The sequence below is a fragment of the Scomber scombrus genome, chromosome 13, assembly GCF_963691925.1.
Source record: "Scomber scombrus chromosome 13, fScoSco1.1, whole genome shotgun sequence".
Taxonomy (NCBI): Eukaryota; Metazoa; Chordata; class Actinopteri; order Scombriformes; family Scombridae; genus Scomber; species Scomber scombrus.
This window is the reverse complement of record NC_084982.1, coordinates 25755807-25777078: the sequence shown is the minus strand read 5'-3', so window position 1 is coordinate 25777078 and position 21272 is coordinate 25755807. Positions and strand designations below refer to the sequence as shown.

The 21272-nt window shown below is 38.4% G+C and overlaps 4 protein-coding genes across 5 annotated transcripts; 2 read left to right on the top strand and 2 right to left on the bottom strand.

The window, feature by feature from the left end:
- Positions 1–2117: 2117 nt before the first annotated feature.
- Positions 2118–5589, bottom strand: osgepl1 (O-sialoglycoprotein endopeptidase-like 1). Its single transcript, XM_062431988.1, has 7 exons — positions 5311–5589; positions 4115–4502; positions 3806–4010; positions 3099–3247; positions 2516–2646; positions 2350–2421; positions 2118–2257 (listed from the first exon to the last, which is right to left on the bottom strand). The coding sequence occupies exons 1-7, from the start codon at positions 5517–5519 to the stop codon at positions 2173–2175; spliced, it is 1239 nt and encodes a 412-aa protein (XP_062287972.1). The 5' UTR covers positions 5520–5589; the 3' UTR covers positions 2118–2172.
- A 388-nt stretch (positions 5590–5977) lies between these two features.
- alkbh6 (alkB homolog 6) lies at positions 5978–8127 on the top strand. Of its 2 annotated transcripts, none has more exons than XM_062431917.1 (2): positions 5978–6098; positions 6962–8127. In XM_062431917.1, exon 2 carries the CDS (start codon positions 6967–6969, stop codon positions 7705–7707), a length of 741 nt encoding a protein of 246 aa, XP_062287901.1. In that variant the 5' UTR covers positions 5978–6098; positions 6962–6966; the 3' UTR covers positions 7708–8127. The 2 variants fall into 2 exon arrangements, with proteins under 2 accessions (XP_062287901.1, XP_062287902.1); XM_062431918.1 differs by having other exon boundaries at positions 6032–6098; positions 6965–8127.
- adat3 (adenosine deaminase tRNA specific 3) lies at positions 5998–10949 on the top strand. Its single transcript, XM_062432210.1, has 2 exons — positions 5998–6098; positions 9876–10949. Exons 1-2 carry the CDS (start codon positions 6087–6089, stop codon positions 10947–10949), a joined length of 1086 nt encoding a protein of 361 aa, XP_062288194.1. The 5' UTR covers positions 5998–6086.
- Positions 10950–11934: 985 nt separating this feature from the next.
- Positions 11935–19602, bottom strand: ormdl1 (ORMDL sphingolipid biosynthesis regulator 1). Its single transcript, XM_062431967.1, has 4 exons — positions 19530–19602; positions 17154–17333; positions 14796–14947; positions 11935–12913 (listed from the first exon to the last, which is right to left on the bottom strand). The coding sequence occupies exons 2-4, from the start codon at positions 17325–17327 to the stop codon at positions 12778–12780; spliced, it is 462 nt and encodes a 153-aa protein (XP_062287951.1). The 5' UTR covers positions 17328–17333; positions 19530–19602; the 3' UTR covers positions 11935–12777.
- Positions 19603–21272: the final 1670 nt, after the last annotated feature.

The following is a 21272-nucleotide window of genomic DNA, read 5'->3' as shown; positions in this document are numbered from 1 at the left end:
ATCTGCTGGACAGAGATTCGACAGAAAGGTTATCAGATAGTTTCAGTATCAAAGAGTGTATGATAGCATAAATATTATAATGAAACCTAACACAAAATCCCTTAAGTTAATACTTTGTTAAGTGCATACTGTTAATTTTTCAGACAGTGGCAGAAAGGTGTAATAATGTTTTTGTTCTTAATAGGTATAACAGACTTGTACTGCAGTCTATTGCTGCCACCATGACAGCATTTAAAAAAAAAAAGTTTTTGTTAACCGGAAACTATAAACTATTTATTTTTTTAAAACTTTTTCTAGCCAATGTAAGCTACAATATTGCCGTAGTATCTTTTTCTTGTTTTTAGCGATATGGAAGTTTCTTATTATAACAACTTATCAATGTATGTTATTTAAAGAAAAGTTGGTTTTAATGAGATTTGTTTGGTGAAATAATGAGAGAGCATTGTGATATAACAAGATAGAGTTGTATAATAAGAGACATTTTTTGTTATAACAGAATAATTAGTGTCTAGTAGCCTAATAACAAGAAATGTTTGTCATTATAACACGAAAATATGTAACGTGTTAAAGGTACATTTGTATTAGAGGATGCAGTAAAACCTTGTTTACATTTCCAGATTGGACTTGTGAATGAAAATAAATAAATAAAGTAAATACAAGTTTCCCTCTTAAAAAAGATCCACAGCCTCCCACTTTAATTCAGCAAATACAACGTGAATGGGTTGCTGTGTAAAATCAGTTTAAAGTGCATTCAGGCCATAAAGGAGCAACAATACTATAGAAAAACTGTCATAGGTTTAAAAAGAGTTATCACCCTAGATATTAATCAAATACTTGATCTATAAATCCAAATAAACATGTTCTTTTATGGAGAGGAAGGAAATAACACAACTTTTTGTGACATTTTGAAATGTCAAAGGCACAAATAACACAATAAATAATGTCTAAACTCCAATTAACTGCTTCAGTTTCAGGCTCATTGTCCTGACTTACTGGGGCTCTTGGATTTAACGGCCCCATTGTTAAACGTTATCAGTGACACCTGTGCTTTTCCTGATGTGACAAGACAAAAAAAGGCCAACTTACAGCCTGAAACACCTTTTTGTAGAAGTGTCACTGTGGAAAAAAGCTCCTAGATTCACTGATGTGGACGTTTACTGGACTCTCACCTCTTTATATCAGCCTATCAATGACAGCCAATTACTCTTATTCCACTGAGGTAGCTCTTTGAGATAGTTAACGAACATGTCAAATTGTGAAATCTGTTCTGTATTAAGTTCTGTAGAGGTGAGTAGTGAGCTTTTTTGTTTATGTTGGGACACATTAGGAAGTTTGGTTAGTGATTTGTCTTTTTGTTCGTCATTTCTTCTGAGTAGGGAAGTTCAGGACGGTTTAGTTTTAGTTCCTTTTAGTTTGTTATTTTTTTTTACTGTACTTCACTCTGAAGTCAAACTTAACCTTCCTGTCCTCCTGGGTCAAATCTGACTGTTTATAAAACATAAAGGTTTAAATTATCACCCAATCCTTTGTGTTTTAGCCAACTTCATTCTAACTTATTATCACAAGTTGTACACATATTTTTGGGAAATTATGGTCAATAGGCTTAATTTAAATTTAATTATAGCTCAATTTGACTTTAAAAAAAGAAGAAATTCAGAATTATTTTGACTAAATTTAAGATCAGAGGGAAATATGTTTGATGGATTATTACAGACTGATATATGTTAAAGTTTAGTCATGATACATCTGAGTCAACACACAACAGGAGGGTTAAATAAAACCTTTAAAGGGCTGAACCTCTTTGTTGCTGGTGGACCACGGGTTTCCCCCTCGGCTGTGGTGTAACAGTATTCAACAACCAGAGGAGCTGAGACTGTCAGTATCTGGGTCACATACCTGTAGTTTGTGATTTAAAAAGATTACAAGCATTTTAATTATTGTAACACAGCAGCGACTGCACTAAATCTCTCTTATTGACATTAAAAATTGTGGCTTAATTGTTCAAAAACTGAAATGTAGCAAAGAAAAAACTGAGATTTATTTGGTAGAAAAACACATTTATTAATAAATATCTGTGTAATATTCTTTTATACATTATTATCAAACATATACATAGTATATACTATTAATCTGGATGAATCTATGAGTGATTAACACTTTTTTCACTGTCTGTCAGTTGGGGATCTTCATCCTGATGGACGGTAACCTGATGGCTGCTGCCTTCACTTCCTCCATCATGTTCACACCCAGCGGAGCCCTGAAACACAACGTTTATATCAGCTGATGTTGATAAAAGTTTGATTTGGTGTCTTAATCGACTCTTAATTGAAATATCAGGTGTCGACTCACTTTGGCTCGTAGCTTACATCCACATCTGGAGGCAGGATCCCCTTCCCTTCTCTCAGACGCTCAACGCCGTTCCTGATTTAACACAAAAAAAAAAAATTAACAAACTTCACTGTGAGGAAAATCTGCCTCAAAGCTTTTTTACTGATCATTACTTCGAGATACCCACCATGCAATCATCACTCCATTATCAGTGCAGAATTTAGCAGGAGGACAGAGCAGCTGGAGGCCCGTCGTCTCGGTGATGATGGAGATGGCTTTACGGATGTACTGATTACTCGCAACTCCTCCAGACAGCACCTGGAAAAAGAATGAAAACTTCAGACTTAAAATTTATATCCACAATGTTCTCAAACAGGTCATAAATATATAGCTTCATGTTTAAAAAAGGCCTGATGTTTCTTCCTGTTAAAGGAGAGTTTGTCATAGCCGCTTCCTCTAAGTGCTGCTCATGTGGGAATGTTGTGTCTCTATAAATTAAGTTAAAGAGTTCAATCTAGACCTGCTCTATGTGAAAAGTGCCTTGTGATTTGGCGCTATATAAATAAAGACTGATTGTGATTGATTAAACAGTTGGAAATGCTGCATCTTTAGGGACTATTTTCAGTAGCGGATGAATCCACATTTGGTGCTTTCGTGAGTATTTCTGGCAGCAGCAAGCAAAGTGTGTGTGTGTGTGTGTGTGTGTGTGTGTGTATGTGTTTGTGTGTGTGTGTGTGTGAAAAATAAAAAGAGAAGCTACTGTATCTCACCAGGGTGGGACTGTGTGAAGGCAGCAGGCCGTTCTCCTTACAGAACAAGATGGCACGATGTGTTCGCTTTGCGAGATGAGCAGCGACACTGTGCTGCGTGGCGGCTGCGATGTCGTTCACACAAGACAACAGCGTTCCCTGCTCTATACCTGCAGAGGGAAGGAAGAAATGTTACAAGTTTTTATACATATTATCTCATTTATATAAACCACTGGTTCACAAACTGGTAACTACATTGGGGAGAAGCAGTTAAAGTCCATCTTCACTCAGTTTGTGAGTGTTTAATTTTCTGCTTGTTCCTAATTTTTTCCTTATGAAAGCTTTTGGAAATGTCTGATTTGTTCTATTTATTGTTTTTACACCTATTCTTGACTTTTTCAATGAGTGAGAAGGAGTAGATTTCATTTGAAGGATTTTTAAGGAAGTCATTGAACGTTTTGTGTGGAAAAACATGTCACACACTCACATTATTAGTGGAAGCAGGATATTTTTATATGTCTTTAAATATGTCTAGTGTGTGACAAATGTCTATTGTGGGAAAAAAAGCTCTATTCAACGTGAGTTTCTCTTCCATGGTCATGCATCTAACTATTAATCTAAATAAAGGTGAAGGCAGTGGGGTGAACCATGACTTGAATTGAGTAAATGTTCATCACACTGGATTCACAAATGAAAGGGTTAAGCTGCTTGTTGTGTTGTCCTCGTACCTTCCTCTGCCTCTTGTTTCTTTATCGTCATTGTGATGTTGTTCCGTAGTCCAGCGAAAGAGAAGCAGCAATCATACATTTGTCCCATAGGAGTCCTAAAAGGAAACCTCGCTCTGTCCCCGTCCTTTGCCAGAAGCTCTATCGCTCGTCCTCCGCTCAGCGTGGAGCACAGCGGGTGTTTGACGAGGGACAAACGTCTCGCCACCTGCAAATCCACACACACACATATAAATAACAAAAACAACAACATGTGTTTAGTTTATACTCACAAACTGAGCATCATGAACAGCAACAAATAGCTGAATTTACTTTATCCAGCGAGTCCCCCGGAGCTTCATCCAGGCTGTGACCCAGAAGCAGAAAGTCGTCGACCCCTCGAGCCACGGCGAGAAGCGAGTGACCTCCAGAAATGAGCAGGACGAGGAAGGGGAAGGCGACGGGCTGCAGCATCCTGACGGTGAGGGCGTGGGCCTCCATGTGGTGGATGGGGATGAAGGGCTTGTTGTGCGTCCTCACAAACTTCTGACTGAACTCGAGGCCGATGCCCAAGCTGAGGCCCAAGCCCGGCTTCACTGTGGTTGCCACGGCCGACAGCTGGCTCGGGAGAACGCCGCTCCGGTCCAAAGCCTCCTGGACGACGCGCTCTATGTGTTCCCTGTGGAGCTGCTGAGCCACCATGGGGATGATGCCTCCAGTCCTGCAGCAGAAAGAGGACGGAAACGTCAAAATACAAACCTAGACAGTAGAAATGACCTTAATTAAAGGAGAGGTTCACAATTATTTATGTGTCATAAAACAACAGTCAATCTTCAATCTTATTACTTAACTAAGGTTAGACTGTGGAGGATGTTGATCCTGTCTCAGCTGTCCCCCCCACACATAACCCTCTTTGCATTTGTTGGAAATACGTATAAAAATAAAATAACCTTAAAATATTCACTACAATTTCACATATTCTCTCAGTCTCTGTCAAATCATCTGCAATCACGGCCTTATTTAGAGTCACTCTCACACCTGCAACATCAAATCATATGAAAAACTTTATAGCTAATTCTTATCAAGTGGATAAGTCATTTAAAAGCTTCAGCAGTCTGAGTTAGTCATATCAAGTGATATCTGACACATTTACAGTATTTTTAGCATCAAATTCCCTCTTAATGTTTCCCTGTTGAGCTGTGGTGGAAATATAGTAACACATAGAGGGACTTTGGCACTAAAAACACTGTAATGTTAAAACATAAAAGACTTGATGTGACTCATTTAGACGGCTGAAGCTTCATATTAGCTTCAGATCGACTTTTAAATACATTATATTTGCACAGAGAGAGGAGTGTGGATTTTGTCCTCCATCTCTTACATTATAAGAACATTACGAAGGGATCTTCTAATGGTCAGTATGAACAGGATGAATGATTACAGCAAGAAAAACTGCTTTAATGTTAATTTAAGCTCCTGACTGTTGTTTTAATGACTCTAATGAATGAATATAAAAAAATCACACCCACCTCAGATGCACTAGTGTCTGACAGTGCAGAGACTCTCCCAGTATCGCTCCTGTCTCATCCAGCACAGCAGCTCCAGTGTCATCACAGCTGGTCTCGATGCCCAAAACCAGTCTGGAGCTGGAGGAGGCTTTTCCACATGAAGCAGAGCACCAACGTGTGTGTCTGAACTGTAGCAGCCTGTGCAGATTCCTTACTCTTGCAGGGAACATAGTTATGCACCTTAAGTTAAAGAACTTTGAGGTAAAATAGTCTTAATAAATCAGGGTGACCTCAGCTCCAGTTTCCATTAGATTTTAAACTCACAGAATACATAAAAAAGGAGACAAATATGAAAGCAGCATCATATGAGATTTCACACTAATAACCCAATAATTAACAGCATGGTGAGGCACTTAAAAGCTGCTTAAAGAAAGCATAAATGTACTCAAGTTTTTGTTCCCACCAGAGAGAGAGACACACTAAACCGGCGGTGTCACATGTAAATAACTCCGTGCTTCCTGACAAACGGTTAAGTATCAATATCCAGCTAAATTGCTAAAAGACACCTCCAGTAATAATTAAAAAATAGGTTCCACTTCATGTGTAATTTAACAAACTTATCAGCTTAGAAAATATTTTTTAAACAAGTTAAAAATTAAAGCATGGGTCCTCTTTTGGGGGACACTTTAGTCAGCTGCACAAGAGGAAGTAAACGCGGAGTCTAGCTGTTAGTCGGCGTGTTTTTTCTCACCGTACTCTTTTTTACATCATTTATATTATATTTATTTTAGTTTTTGATGTCTATAGAGGTAACGTACACATTTTTATACATTTAATAATCAGAGTTTGTTAGTTTTTTTGTTTCTATAACGTTGAAATTAGGTGTGCTGTCTTCACGGGGGTCTCAGAAGTGTCGTAATTCTGATTAACACTCACACTAGCGATGCGATAAATAACAAAAACAATAGTTGGAGTTGTCTTATAAATGCTTACATCCATTTCATTTTTAATATAAGATTCGGTGTAGTTAAACTAACATGATGCTGATGTATTTTATGGCATGGCATCATTAAATAAAACGGTTTCTTGAGTGATTTATAGAAAAAATCCACTTAAAAAAGCTGCTTAGTGGTTACTTTTCTTAAAGTAGATAACTATAGTCTTCCAAAGTTAAAGCAATAAGCAGGTCTTAATAATTGAATCAAGTTTTAAAAAATCACTTAAGATCATAGCATGTGAGTTCTCCTACACCCCTCAAATGCACCATAATGTCCATGTGTGAAATTCACCATTTCTGATTTTTCTGGCTCAAAAACTGCAAAGAAAAAGGAAACCAGGTCAAATTTAATATATGTCAGTTGACTTGTATTGGATCATATAATCTGTGTGAAGTTTAATCTGTGCTGTATGTAATGTATTGAAGGTGTAAAAGTGTGTGGAAATGGCTCAAAGGGAGCTAAATGTTGCTAATGCTATCAAACATACAGGGAAATGCCTCTGAGGACTGACAGGTTATATATGTTTTAAGTGTTTGCTCCTTATTCAGACACACTGTGCGCTTAAACTCAACTCTTAACACGTCTTGGTGATATTTCCAGTCAAATATCATAGTTATAGATGTCAGCATTAGTGGCTTTTTATCACTTTTAACAATAATTTCATGTTTCTGAAGGAGGCATGGATCACCCAGCTTCCATTTTGGAGGAGTTGAAGCAGTTTGTCGTAGGTGACGCCCCACCGACAGTGTATTACATCCCAGATTTCATAACAGAGGATGAGGAGACGTATCTTCTGCAGCAGGTGTACAGGTCTCCAAAGACTAAGTGGACTCAGCTGTCGGGCAGGAGGCTCCAAAACTGGGGAGGCTTACCGCACCCCAAAGGCATGCTGGCGGAGAAGATGCCTGACTGGCTCCAGAAGTACTGTGATAAAATCTCCTCTTTAGGTGCGTTCAGCGGGAAAACTGCCAATCATGTGTTGGTGAATGAGTATAAAGAAGGAGAGGGGATTATGCCACATGAGGACGGGCCTTTGTATCACCCTACTGTCACCACTATCAGCCTGGGCTCTCACACACTCCTGGACTTCTACACACCCATCAGCAGCCTGGATGATGATGATGGTGATGATGGTGATGATGTTGGTGGCAAGGATGCCCCGCTGACAGAGGAAGACCGCTACATCCTCTCCCTGCTGGTGAAGCCTCGTAGTCTCCTGATACTGCAGGATGAAATGTACCAACGCCTCCTTCACGGCATCCAAGGCTGCACCCAGGACACCCTGACGGAGAAGGTGGTGAACCTGGCCGCCGCCGGATGTCTGCCGGGGGAGACGCTGACCAGAGGAACCAGAGTGTCGCTGACCATTCGGCACGTGCCCAAAGTCATGAAGACAAAGCTTATCCTAGGACGGAGATGAAGAAAGACTACTGCCACAGGAGGTCTCACAGCACGTCTTAATTAATTGGATCCAGAGCTGCAACAATTAGTCGATTAATGAATTGGTTTCCAACTATTTTGATAATCGATTAATTGTTTGTTTGTTTTTTTAAGGCAAAAAGCCCCAATACTCTGCTTCTAGCTTCTTAAATGTTAATATTTTCTGATTTCTTTAGTCCTCTATGACATTAAACTGAATATCTTCACGCTGTGGACAAAATAAGACATTTAAAGACTTCACTTTGGGCTCCTTGGACATTTCACAGCCCAAATGACTAAACATTTCATGGAGAAAATAATCGCTTGATCGACAGTGTTGATCCCTCTACACTCTAAACCTCTGAATCTGGAGCGGCTACACATACATAAAAGACTGCAACAAGAATATCTCCTGAATAATTCCAGGTTGTGGACAAAACAAAACATTTAAATACGCCACCTCAGGCTCTGGGAAATAGTAATCGACATTTTCTCAACATTTTCTGCACAACGACTGAACAATTAATGGAGAAAATAATCGACTGATATCATTTGCAGCACTAATTGGGTCAATGTTGATCCTTCTGCACCTTTTGGACCTGTAGTAGCTACACATACATAAAATACTGTAACAAGAGATGTGTGTAAATCTGAATATATTTAAGGGATTAATAAAATATTCAGTATTACTTATTATATGATTACTTAATAATAACAGAGGAATGGTTCTTTATCTGATGCTGTAACCATCAAATGTTTGATGAATGACTGTAATCAATAATTTAAACTTTGTCTTAATTGCAGTCAGATTTTTGGTTGATTTATCAGCTTCTTGTTTCAGCACTAACAAATATAAACATATTATCAGCTGTACCTGGTGTATGCAGTGTTTACTTCATGGTTTTACCTAAAAAGAGCCTGGTTGAAATCTGTGTGCGTGCTGTTAGATAAGGAATAAGAAGCTTAAGTTTAAAAATACCAAAAGTGTGTTTGAGGTAATTTAGAAAGTGTTATTATTACAAAGATTGTCCACCAGGGAGCACTCACAGGTTTATTAATTTAACTGTAAAGTTTCAGCACATATGTTGGGGTCAACTCTTTAACAACCAAATTTAAGACATCTTTATCTAAATGTTTATATGAGAAGCTATTAGCGGCTGATGTATTTAAAGGTCAGTCATCCTGTTGCATTTTAATATAAATCACTTTGCACGGTTAATCTTATTTGTATCACAATTGTAATAAGAACAATGTAGTGTCTTTCAAAGAGGCTCAGCACTGAAGTTTATGGTGATTTCTACCATCAGAAACTGAAATTTAAAGCTGCAAAAATTAGTCAATTAATCAATTAGTCGATTGACAGAAAACAAATCGCTTTTTTGGTAATCGATTAATTGTTTTTAGCCATTTTTTAAGAAACAAAACTGTTAAGATTCTCTGGTCTCAGCTTCACAAATGAATATAACATCATACCAATTGATATCTACTTGCTTCTTTAGTCTTTACTGATAACAAACTGAATGTCTTTGGATTGTGAACTGTTGGTTGGGATAAATCAGGATGTTTGACTTCTCCTTGGGAAAAATTTTACCCATTTTCTGACACTTTAAAGACAAAATTAAAGACTAAAACAACTGCCATGAATTGATAAATGAAAATAATTGTTATTCACAGCCCTACTGTGGTTAACCAACTAAAGTGTCGGACTTAGTTCAACTGTTACAACTGGTTTGTTCATGTTTTGACTAACAAAAAATCAGCCTTGTCTGTTAAAGATCACAAAGTCACACCTGACAGCTGATATATGTTAAGGAAATACAAAAATATGCAAATAGCATCGCAGTAGAGCTGCAACAAAAGATTAATGTCATTATCGATTAATCTGTTGATTATTATCTTGATTAATTTACTAATTGTTTGAACTATAAAATATCCGAAAATGCTGCAAGGTGTCAATCACTGTTTCCTAAAGACCAAGATGCAACTCAAGATTTCTAAAAAACAATAAATCGATTCTCAAAATCTGTTGACTGACTAATCGATTAATTGACTGTTGATTGTTGCAGCTCTACATCTCAGGTCTTAAACTATTGTATTAGACACAACTTTAAATCTTTATCATCATATTCTCTTCTTTGTTTCACTTGGGTGTGAAATCGTATCTCACAGGAGGACGCAGAGACGATGGAGGAGCCTCAGACGAAGCGGTTTAAAGGTCCGGTGTGCGATGTCGACTCCTGGGTTGCCTATCCCGTACTATCAGATGAGCAGTCGCAAGATGTGGAGCTGATCGAGGCCTTCGCCGCACCTATCGTCAACAAGAAAGAGACTTCTCGGCTGGTCCGGGAGCTGAACAGCCGTTACCCCTTAAATGGCCTCCAGCACATCAAGAGGGTCCGAGCCTGCAAGGGGAAGAGCAGCTCTCACCCTCTGGAGCTCCTGCTGTGCCTCGTCAGTGAAGCTCCACACATGAAGGAGGTCAGCATGGAGTCTCTGCTGCCTTCAAATGAAGTTAAACACGACGGATTAGGTGAGCCTTTTCTGGTAAAGGTCCCTGCTCGCCCACCTTTGACCCGACCCCAGTTTGAGCTGGCGAGCAAACACTGGCCCACGTCCTTTCACGAGGACAAACAGGTGACCGTGGCCCTCAGAGGAGACCTGTTCAGCTCCCCTCAGAAAGAAAGGATGCAGGTGTACATGATGTCTGCTTTGACTGCCGCCAAACAGGGTAAGGGGTTAGGGATGGAGGCGGTGGGTGCAGTGGTGGTCGACCCGGTGATGGAGAGGATCATCGCGGTGGGCCATGACTGCCGAGGCGATCACCCGCTTCATCACGCTGTCATGGTCTGCATCGACCTGGTGGCTCGGAGTCAGGGTGGTGGGTCTTATAGCTTTGATAAATACCCTGCTTGTCAATACACACCCCCCACCTCAATCTCTACACCAGCCTCAGATACCTCCCAAAACACGCCTAATGTAGAAACAGGCACTCAGCCGTACATATGCACAGGATACGACCTTTATGTGACCCGGGAACCTTGTGTCATGTGCGCCATGGCGTTGGTCCACTCCCGGATCGGTCGCGTCTTCTACGGGAGCGCCTTTACTGACGGGGCGTTAGGGACCAAATATAAAATCCACTCACAGAAAGACTTGAACCATCGCTTTGAGGTTTATAAAGGAGTGTTGGGGAAACAGTGTGAGGACCTCAACGGGCTGGATAAAAGTTTAGAGGGGAAGTAGGAAATAAGGACTTGAGTTTGACAAATCTGAGATCTGATTATCATGTTTTACATAAGCATTTTTCTTTTAAATAAAGTTTTTAATTTCGTGGTGATTGCTGCAAAAAGGAGCCTGTGTGTAGTTTAAACATTCCTGTCATGGTGCTGAACTTCCACTAGGTGGCAGTGTTCCCATTAGCTAAAAAAAAAAAAGGCATTGACTCTGAAACACGAGGTACAAAATTAGCATAATAAAAAAGAGCATCATTTAGTGGAGGATAATAAAAGCTGCTGCAAAGGCTCTCAAGGTCATAAATCTGATGCAAATGAGCCAATTAAACTGAAAAGCCACTCATTCACACTCAGCTGCAGATTGTGTTATAGCTGCTGATTTGTTTTTGTTAAGGTCTACATTTACAACTGTTTCTACCTACTGAGGAAAATAAACTAATCATTATTTAGTCACATTAATCTCCAGGTGATATTAAACACACACAGAGGAAAACTATTGAGCTGTTTGTAGGTTTTTGTAAGGTTTGACATATCAAGATTTCAGAGGTTGCTTTCATGTTTGCAGCTGATGCATCTCTGCAACGGACTTCCATCAACTCTAACAGGATGTTAAAGTTTCTGTTCTAATTGTAGACATATTACAGGAAATATTTAGCATTTTTCTGATTGCCCTCAAGCTGGTTCATCTCATTCTTGCAGATTGTTTTAATACGTCAACATTTTTACCTCTTACTGTAGATGAGCTTAACACCCAGGTCAGGTGGGTTGTAATACCTTTTCTGGTAGGCCTAAGTCTGGATTTGCATGTTTTAATTTATGAGGTCAAATGTTTGGTTTCCACCACAGTAAATCGCTCTATAATCCATCAAGTTTAGGGAAACAGGTTACATCACATAAATTGTCCTAAAATTACTTGATTTTTCCTTCAGTGGAAAGTACCTGAAAAGTCTCATTATAATTGGAAACCACACAATGCACAACCATGACAAAATAAACACTTTGAGGGCACAAACAATTTAATAAGATTAAGAACAAGAAATATCAAGAGTACTATGAGCAATGGCGAAACAAAGCAGGACTAGCTGCCGCGATGATAGCAAAAAAGTCTAAATAATCTAAAGACAGCAACTACATGAATCTAAATTCATCACAGAGACGCTGCAGACCTCCCTCAGTAAACACTTAACCTGACAACAATAATTTGTCTCATTCCTACATACATGACATTTTCTTTAACACAGAACACTTTCAACAACAAAAAAAACTGTACAATGAAAAAAAGTCTGCCCTGTTTTGATTGAGTCGAGAAATGATTCACATACCGAGGAAATAACGCAAATAAAGAGTATGATTCCTCACTCAAGCATGAATAAGTTTGACACCCATTACAAAATGAGAGTGTACCAATAAACAACGAGCCACAGGCTCCTACCCTTAGGAAGTAAACATCTTTGAAAAATACATTTGGGACATCTTTGTGGCTAGAAACAGACTCATATTCACAATTTGTGTCACCATGTGAAGTGAGGGCAACTAAAGGAAAAACAAACTCAACCAAAAGCCTTGCTGAGACCTGGGCCAGCCCGGGTCTCTGCAGGCCAAAAATACATCATTAAATATTCACATAAGTTAGTAATGCATATGGCATCCTGTCATCTACAAACCTACCTCTTGCTTTTCTTTTTTTTCTTCTTTTTAAACATTTTATCTTAAACCAGATACATCTAAACGACGACAGTGACGTTTACACAAATTGTTCGACTTAGTATACACATCTGCATAACAGACTACACAGGGATTAACTTCTGTTGCTACGAGGCACCGCATTTTACAATAACTTAATACTTGTTGATACCGAAAATCCTCACTCCGTGTAGTTGTGGTAGTTTGGGGATCAGCACGCTCAGAAGCGAGGCAGTGTTTATGAAGAAGTGTGCTGTGTCGTATTTTGTGTAGAAACTTGCCAGGAAGTATCTGTGGAGCAAAAGAGACAATTAAATATGGTTATTAAATAGTAACACAAGGGTTTGTTCCATGACATTTAACACCAATGTTATGATCAACTTCTTAGTGTTGAAGTTCGTCAGTGTCTTGATAAAACTATAAAATGTTACTTGAGCTTTCAAACTTTTGCATTAATACTTAAAACGATCTAGTGCAGAACCAAACAAACAATAAATTGATCTACTTCAAAAGCCTGATATATCTTATTCCTCTGTGCTGTAGACCTCTGCCGTCGTCCAAAAAACTATTAAAAACACATTAGTGAGCAACACCGCTGCAGTGGGAGACATGTTCCAAGATTATGGTAACAGTAGTTTGTTTAGAAATGGCTTTAAAGACGAATAACAGCGATCGTGTCTTCAGTTTCCAGAGAGTAGTTCTGTGTAGGATCACGTCACCTCGATATCTAAACATAGATTTGATGATACAAATACAGGACACCGCAAACTGCTACAAACATTTACTTTAATTGGGATAAAATATGTAAAAACTGGATATTTCAGCTATGACACATCTGTTAGCTGTTTACAGCTATGAAACCAGCGTTTCCAAACAACTACTTCACTTCGCTGCCTCTCGCAACTCTTCATCCCTCTTATTTCACCTCTCTCAAGAGAAACAGGGTAGAGGTTTCTGGCACAACTTCACATACTTCAAAAGGTGCATGGAGAAGGGGAAAAAAGTCCAGAATAGTCAAAGCTCCAGCAACACTTGTGGTATAGAACAACTTTATTAATAGACCAACATGTTGCGGCTTTCGGGCTTCATCAGGGTCATCATAAAACACAATAGTAGTTGTTCTATAGTTAGTGTAGTCGTTCTATACCAGTGTTTTTTGAGTGCTGCTCATGAGGGAATGTTGAGTCTCTTTGAACTAGATTAAAGAGTACAGTCTAGACCTGCTCTATAGGAAAAGTGCCTTGAGATGACTTTTGTTGTCACTGTAATGTTCGTTCATTCATTTTCCATACCACTTATCCTCTAGAGCAGGAATGTCAAACTTATTCCACAAAGGGCCGTGTGGCTGCAGGTTTTCATTCCAACCAAGCAGGAGCACACCAGGCTCGAGTCATTAAACCAGCTGAACGCACTCTTCAGACAGTTGATAGGTGCACGTGTGCGCTCTTGATTGGTTGGAACAAAAACCTGCGGCCACACGGCCCTGTGTGGAATGAGTTTGACATGCCTGCTCTAGAGGGTCGCAAAAGAGCTGGAGCCAATCTCAGCTGTCATTGGGCGAGGGAGGCAGGCGGGGTAAACCTTGGACAGGTCGTCAGTCATTCACAGGGCTAACATATATAGTAGACAAACAACCATTAACACCTACAGGCCATTTACAGTCACCAATTAACCTAAGTTGCATGTCTGTGGGAAGAAGCAAGAGTTCCCAGAAAGAACCCACGCAGGCACGAGGAGAACAAACTCCAGACAGAAAGGCTCCAGTCAGCCGGTGGATTCGAACCCAGAACCCTCTTACTGTGAAGGGACAGTGCTAACCACTGAACCACCATGTTGCAACACTAGATATGAACACTAAGGTATTTACATCAACAGCCAACTTGCCTCCTGCGATATGTAATACAGCGTTCCTGCACATACTCAGTGGCCTTACAAAGAACTACTCTCTGGAGACTGAAAACATGATCGCTGTATTTGAAGCCTTTTGAAGAACATGTGACCCAGTGCAGCTGTGTGGCTCAATGATGTGTTTTTAATAGTTTTTGGACAACAACAGAACAGTCACACTACTTGTAAGTAGATCAATTCATTGCTGGTTTCGGATCTGCACATGAGATTTACTGATGCTATAAAATCAGTTTAAAGTCAGAATCAAAGGATATCTCATACATACAGGATGATAGGTGAAATGGTGAAGAACTTTCTCGATGAAGTGAACTGAACTCCGTAGTCGAGCTGTTCCCAGTGTGTTAGAAGTCTGGCTTTTCCTTGGTCGGGGGTCTCGAATGGTGTTCCTTTCACCGCATGCATAAAGACATACATTCCCTGTAGAGACAAAAGGACAGTCAGTAATACAGCGAATACAGCGTGTAAAGGAGAAGATGACTGGTGAAATTTAATGGCTTGTTTCCATCTTTCTCTCTCTCAACCCCGACCGGTCAAGGCAGATGGTCGCCCACCAAGAGTCCGGCTCTGATTGAAGTTTCTTCCCACGTCGCAAGTGCTTGCTCATGTGGGAATGTTGGGTCTCTTTAAACTAAATTAAAGAGTACAGTCTAGATCTGCTCTATGTGAAAAGTGCTTTGAGATGACTTTAGCTGTGATTTGGCTCTATATAAATAAAGATTGATCTTTTTCTCTGTTATAGCTGCGTAAGATAAACACTTTTTAGTTTAACGTTCTTTTAAAGTTAAAGCACTTTTACTATTGGCTATAATTGTGGTTGTTTAAATATAACTGGCTTCAATTCATTTGACTTTGAGGTCAATAAAAACACTGCAGGTTTTGAATAATGTTCGAAATGTGGAAACTAAAATGTAAAGGTTGTGGCTGCAGTTCAAAGTTCATGTTCACTCTCCTCTTGACTGATACACCAGTGGGATTAAAAACCTGTTTGCTGCTGAGTTTGGTGTATTCAAGTATTTAAGGAAGCGTCTCCTAATTGGTGCTTGTGTTTCGTGGGACCACAATAAACACACATTCAAGAGCCAGAAAACAGGCAGTAATGCAGCAAATACAGTGTGTAGAAGAGAAGAAGACTGGCTTAGTTTCCATCTTTTTCTTTCAGTTATAACTGCTTAAGATAAAAACCTTTTTTTTAGTTTAATGTTTCTTTTACTTTTGGCTATTATCAAGGTTGATTAAATATGCCTGGCCTTCATTTATTGCAATTCATTTGACTTTGAGGTCAATAAAAACACTGCAGGTTTTGAATAATGGTCAAAATGTGGGAACTAAAATGTTTAACAAAGGTTTTTACGTAAAATATGTAAAGTTTGTGGCTGTAGTGCAAAGTCAATGTTTACTTTCCCTTTGACTGATAAACAATAGGTTTAAAAACCATCAACTGTTGCAGGAATTTGGTGGATTTAAGTTTTAAAGGAAGCGTCTCCTAATTGGTGCTTATGTTGCGTGGGACCACAATAAACACACATTCAAGAGCCAGAAAACAGGCAGTAATGCACGTATACAGTGTGTAAAAGAGAAGAAGACTGGCTTAGTTTCCATCTTTCTCTTTCAGTTATAACTATGAGATAAATTACTTTTTCCTTTGACCATAATCGTGGTTGTTTAAATGTACCTGGCTTTAATTTTTTTGCAATTAATTAGACTTTGAGGTCAATAAAGAATAGTTCAGGTTTAAATAATGTTCAAAATGTGGAAACTGAAATATAAAAAAAAGGTGAAAATGTGTAAAGTTTGTGGCTGTAGAGTCCATGTTTACTTTCCTTTTCGATTGAAACCAGCGGGAATAAAAAAACACCAACTGTTGCAGGAGTATTTAAGTATTTAAGGAAGCATCTCCTAACTGGTGCTTGTGTTGCGTGGGACCACAATAAACACACATTCAAGAACCAGAAAACAAGGATGGGATGATGCAGATTTATTGCCAGATTAGCTATCTTGGGAATGTCGCTCATTTCAAACTATGTCCAAACACAGGAATTCAGCTCTAAGTGGAAAACGTGCATTACAGAAGGAAAAGTAATTCAACTTAAAAAATGGTGGCATGCAGCCAAGCCATAATCAGCACACTGCTGTTGTATTGTGTGGAAAACAATAGGCTATAGTTGACCTTAGCCATTACTGTTAATAGCCCTCCGTTATTGGCTGTGAAACACACAATCCTCGCACACTGGGGCTTCGAGCTCGCACTACTTGATGATGTCACACAAAATCGACTTTGTTTCTTTTTATTTGAGGCCGGCCACGTAACAATGAAAGGTCAGTTTTGTCTGCAGACATTATGTGGAGTGGAGGGGAAAATCATCAAAATAGGTCATGAGGCAGGCAGGCTGCAACAAGGACAGAGACAACCCCTCCTTCACCCCCCGAAATAGAGCATATCTTAACAAGCACAGGCTCGGCAGACACCCGGATCGTCGGCCGAGCGCGCGTGCAAGATCCAGCTGGTCTGTGAGGCTCTGACAGACTTTGTGGTATTCGAGATGTTATAATAAAACTATTGTTTTGTTATGGAGAGGGAAAGAAAAGAAAAGAAAAGAAAAGAAAAAAAGATGGTGTGACTTACGAAATTGTGTATGACATTAGTGAGAGTCCACACCACCGGCACGCTGAAGAAGGGTATGCTGAGCAGCACGATGTGAAGTATCCCGACGCCGAGCGCGTAGGTCAGCCAGATCCCCCGACTGTTCATGACCCGAGTGTTTGGGTTCACCTCACTGTGTGCCACACCCACGTTCATACTGGTCTGTGGACGACAAAAAATATAATTATATCACTTTTTGTTAAACATCAATACGACTTTCTTTTCTTACCCTTTGCTTTGTATTATTTAGACTCTCACATCTTTGATCTGATGATGATCATATAAATGTTTCAGTTGAAGGGTAAAGAAGTTTAATATACAGATTATAGTTTATAAGAAGTTTATAGTTTGTAAGAAAATTATTTTTAAAAACCTTCAGAAAGTCTCCAGCGTTGGACATTCAGCTCACCAGGAGGGGTTTAATGTCTATTTTACTTTCCAAAAAGCACTTGCAGATTGTACTTTCACTGTGATAATAACCATTTGTGGCCTCTTTAAAGTGTTTCAATGACTTCCAGTGTCAGATGAATGGTTGTAAGATAGGCTGCAATGATTACTTTCATTATTAATTAACCTGCTGTTTCCTTTCTCACTTAGGTTTGTCTGTAAAATGTGACAAAAAAAAAACAAAAAAATGTTTGTTATAATTCCCCAGAATCCCAAATATATTCAGTTTACCATCATGTATGGCAAAGAAAAGCATTAAATCATCACATCTAAGAAGCTAAAAGCAGCTATTTTTAGCATATTTGCTTAAGGGAGAGCAATAGAAGGAGGACAAGCTTTATTTAGATAAGGTTTAATACAAATATTTGAGTTATATGTATTTATGTACTCAAATGTCTTGCAAACCTTGAAACCTAAAATAAATAAATAAATAAAATTAAAAGCGAATAAAGACTAAAATTAGTATTCAATTATCAAAGTAGTAGTTGCTGACTTATTTTCTGTCAATCAGCTAATCAATTAGTTGACAAATCGTTGCAGCTCTGCCTGTAAATAAATATTTTAGTAGGTATGTGATGTAAGACTGTGAGGATTATTCCTTTTATAGCATGTAAAGCAAATACAAGGTGTGTTAAAGTATGAAATATCACCTTTAACTCAATAAAAACTTGATTTATTCTGCAAGATCTGAATCCTGCAATCCTGAAACAGTTTTATGAGGATTTAGGATGTCAAATATGCTCTTTAAATATGACTCAAAAAAAGTGTGCAATCATGCATTTGATATGATATAAGATTACATAAACATGATGCCAAAGTTTCTACCAAAAGTGCCACTATAGCACTTTGTCCTGTCCTGCTAGACCGAACGTGATAACTGCAACATACCTTGTGTAACTCTTGCTGAACTTTGCCCTCTGGCTCACTTTCAGCTGCCAGACTGGATTTAATAAATTGAACAGGTCACAGACATTATAAAAAAAAAGATCCAAAGATGAATGACAGAGCAGACCTACAAAACGAAAGCAGTCTTTTTTCACCATTTCATCAGCCGGATTATATTTTAAAATAGGTTAATTTGGGGGAATAGAAAGCTGCTTTTAGCTCCTCAATCTGATTATTTAAATGCTTTTCTTTGTCATACATGATAGTAATGTGAATATCAGGCATTTGCACTACTTTCTCACCTTTTAAAAGACTAAATTAACACAGAAAACACACCTAACCTGCAGATTGAATGATAATAAAATGTGACAGCTAGCTGCAGCTCTGTTGACAACCATTGAAAATCATTGCAACACCTTTAAAAAAAAGAATAAGGCTACAAACTGATAGATACAATAAAGATGTAACAGGAAATAACACCTTTCAGTTATAACATCTGGCCCAAATGTACACTCACTCATACAATGAAAGAAGCAGATGTTTCCTTATTGCACAGCTGTGAATATGATGAGTATAAATAACTTAGACACACTGAAAAAAACAAGATTTGACCACAGCTGTACACAAATATAACATGTTTTTTAGGTGCACAAATCCCACTTTCACTGGCTTAGTCTATTTGCTGATTAATTTCATATAGCTACTTGCAAGCTGCACCACTTTAAACATGCATTTACACTCATAATAATTATACTCTTCTTGATGATGCAACATAAACCGGATTATCTAGCTAATCTTTAAATGTCTTGGGTTTGTCTTATTAAAAAACTCTCTGTGTAAACATGAGAGGTTGTTCTCGTTTCCAGTGCATAGCCCGAACCGAGCCCGAAACCCCCTTTTTTTAAAAGTTATCCGGCGTCACAAATAAAGAGGTGTTAAGTGATGTTTTGCGCTTATTAAAAGTTGGACATTGTAAACTATAAAGACACACACACACATGCATAAACCCCTGAGGTGGAAACTTACAGGTGGCAGCGAGCAGTGGAGGTATTTTGTAGAAGAGCAAACCTGCTACAGAGAGAAATGGTTTATCTCTGACCGTGTAGCTGTGTGCAGCTCACAGGCAGAGACCTGAGCGGAAGGAGGCAGTAAAAAGTTTTTATGCCCCAAATCTTGACTTCTAAGGCACTTATAAAAACTAAGTAGGGGAGTAAAGGGTTGGTTGGTACTCACACTGTTTTTAATTTACTTAGAATTTCTCATAAACCTGTATACCGAATAGATTCCCTTTTAATGTGTAATGAAAGCCTATGAAAGTGTCAGGTAGGAGAGATGTGAGAAAATAGTAAAAATCCCATATATCTTCAGTTAACCATCATGCATGGCAAAGAAAAGCATTAAATCATCACATTTAAGAAGATAAAAGCAGCTATTTTTGGCATACTTGCCTAAGGGAGAGCAATAGAAGGAGGACAAGCTTTATTTAGATAAGGCTTAATGCAAATATTTGAGTTATACAATATGTATTTATGTAAATGTGATTTGTGTACTCAAATGTCTTGAAAACCTGGAAACCTAAAATAAATAAATACAATTTAAAAAAAGACTAAAATTAGTATTCAATTATCAAAGTAGAAGTTGCTGACAAATTTTCTGTCAATCAGCTTATTAATTAGTTGACTAATCATTGCAGCTCTGCCTTTATTATTATTATTCATTTTGTAGCATGTAAAGAAAAGGAAGTGTCATGTAGGAATAGAGCGTCTTACTCTCCTTCAGCTGATTCTGTGCAAAAGATGTGAACCGTCAAATATGTCTTGTACACTTGTGACAACCGTCCCCATCGTGGGATTGGTTGTCCCTGTGTTATTTCAATGGAGAAAAATAAAAAATGTAGACTGTCTTAAAGAAATATTTAAAATGATTGGTTTCATTGAAATACACCAACTGAACACATTTCCTGCACCAAGAGAACATAAACAGGAAAAAAACCATTCCTATAAGTGCATTTCTTGTCCTTATATAACAATATTGTGCATTTTCATCTCTCGGGTTGCTCTGAGCTTCAAATCTGGAGGAGTTTGGCTCTTGTTTGTCTTCCTGATAAAGTTCCTGCTCATTTTTCTATCTTAAAAGAAAGAAAGGATTATTTATATCGCACTATATATGCCAACATGTGACAACCCACCCCAAAGAGAAAGTGACAAACTTCCCCAACTGGGATTTTTTGCTACCAGCAAAGCGTAGCTAAGAAAAAACCTACCTAAGTATCGCTCTCTCTTCATACTTTTTAATGGTAATGATTGTTTTATTATAAACTCATTGTGTAAACGCCTAGAAGATAAACACTGAAGAGTTGGATATTTACATTTTCACATGAAACACACTAAACATCCTCTCACCTCAGTGTCAAATGGTTTACTCCAGAAATTATCTCTGAAGTAACATCTCACCTAAATACTGAAACTTTCAGTGCCAACACTTTTTAATAATGCCCTCTAGAGACATCAGAGATCTAATGAATGTGACAACCAACCAACCAAAATCTATTTAACCCATACCTTTTGGGCAATCTTTACCACTTGTATGAGGTATGTAATGCACAAAAAGACCATCATATTGCACTATATGGTTGCTAGATACCCATATTAGTAGTGTATAACCAACAAAGAAAAACACAAATCACTGCTGACATAAGAGATCAAACAGAATAAGTCTCTAACATGTTTTTTAAAGAAGATTTTGAACAAATAAGGTCTTTAAAACATA

What these genes read in the sequence shown, in the direction of transcription:
- osgepl1 (XM_062431988.1), bottom strand. Translation starts at nt 5,519, where the DNA reads ATGTTCCCTGCAAGAGTAAGGAATCTGCACAGGCTGCTACAGTTCAGA. An exon ending in CAGACACTAGTGCATCTGAG is followed by an intron (nt 4,503 to 5,310) that starts GTGGGTGTGATT and finishes TTTCTGCTGCAG; the next exon opens with GACTGGAGGCATCATCCCCA. An exon ending in AATGGAGTGATGATTGCATG is followed by an intron (nt 2,422 to 2,515) that starts GTGGGTATCTCG and finishes GTGTTAAATCAG; the next exon opens with GAACGGCGTTGAGCGTCTGA.
- ormdl1 (XM_062431967.1), bottom strand. Translation starts at nt 17,327, where the DNA reads ATGAACGTGGGTGTGGCACACAGTGAGGTGAACCCAAACACTCGGGTC. An exon ending in CTAATGTCATACACAATTTC is followed by an intron (nt 14,948 to 17,153) that starts GTAAGTCACACC and finishes TTGTCTCTACAG; the next exon opens with GGAATGTATGTCTTTATGCA. An exon ending in ACCATTTCACCTATCATCCT is followed by an intron (nt 12,914 to 14,795) that starts GTATGTATGAGA and finishes TTTGCTCCACAG; the next exon opens with ATACTTCCTGGCAAGTTTCT.
- alkbh6 (XM_062431917.1), top strand. Translation starts at nt 6,967, where the DNA reads ATGGATCACCCAGCTTCCATTTTGGAGGAGTTGAAGCAGTTTGTCGTA.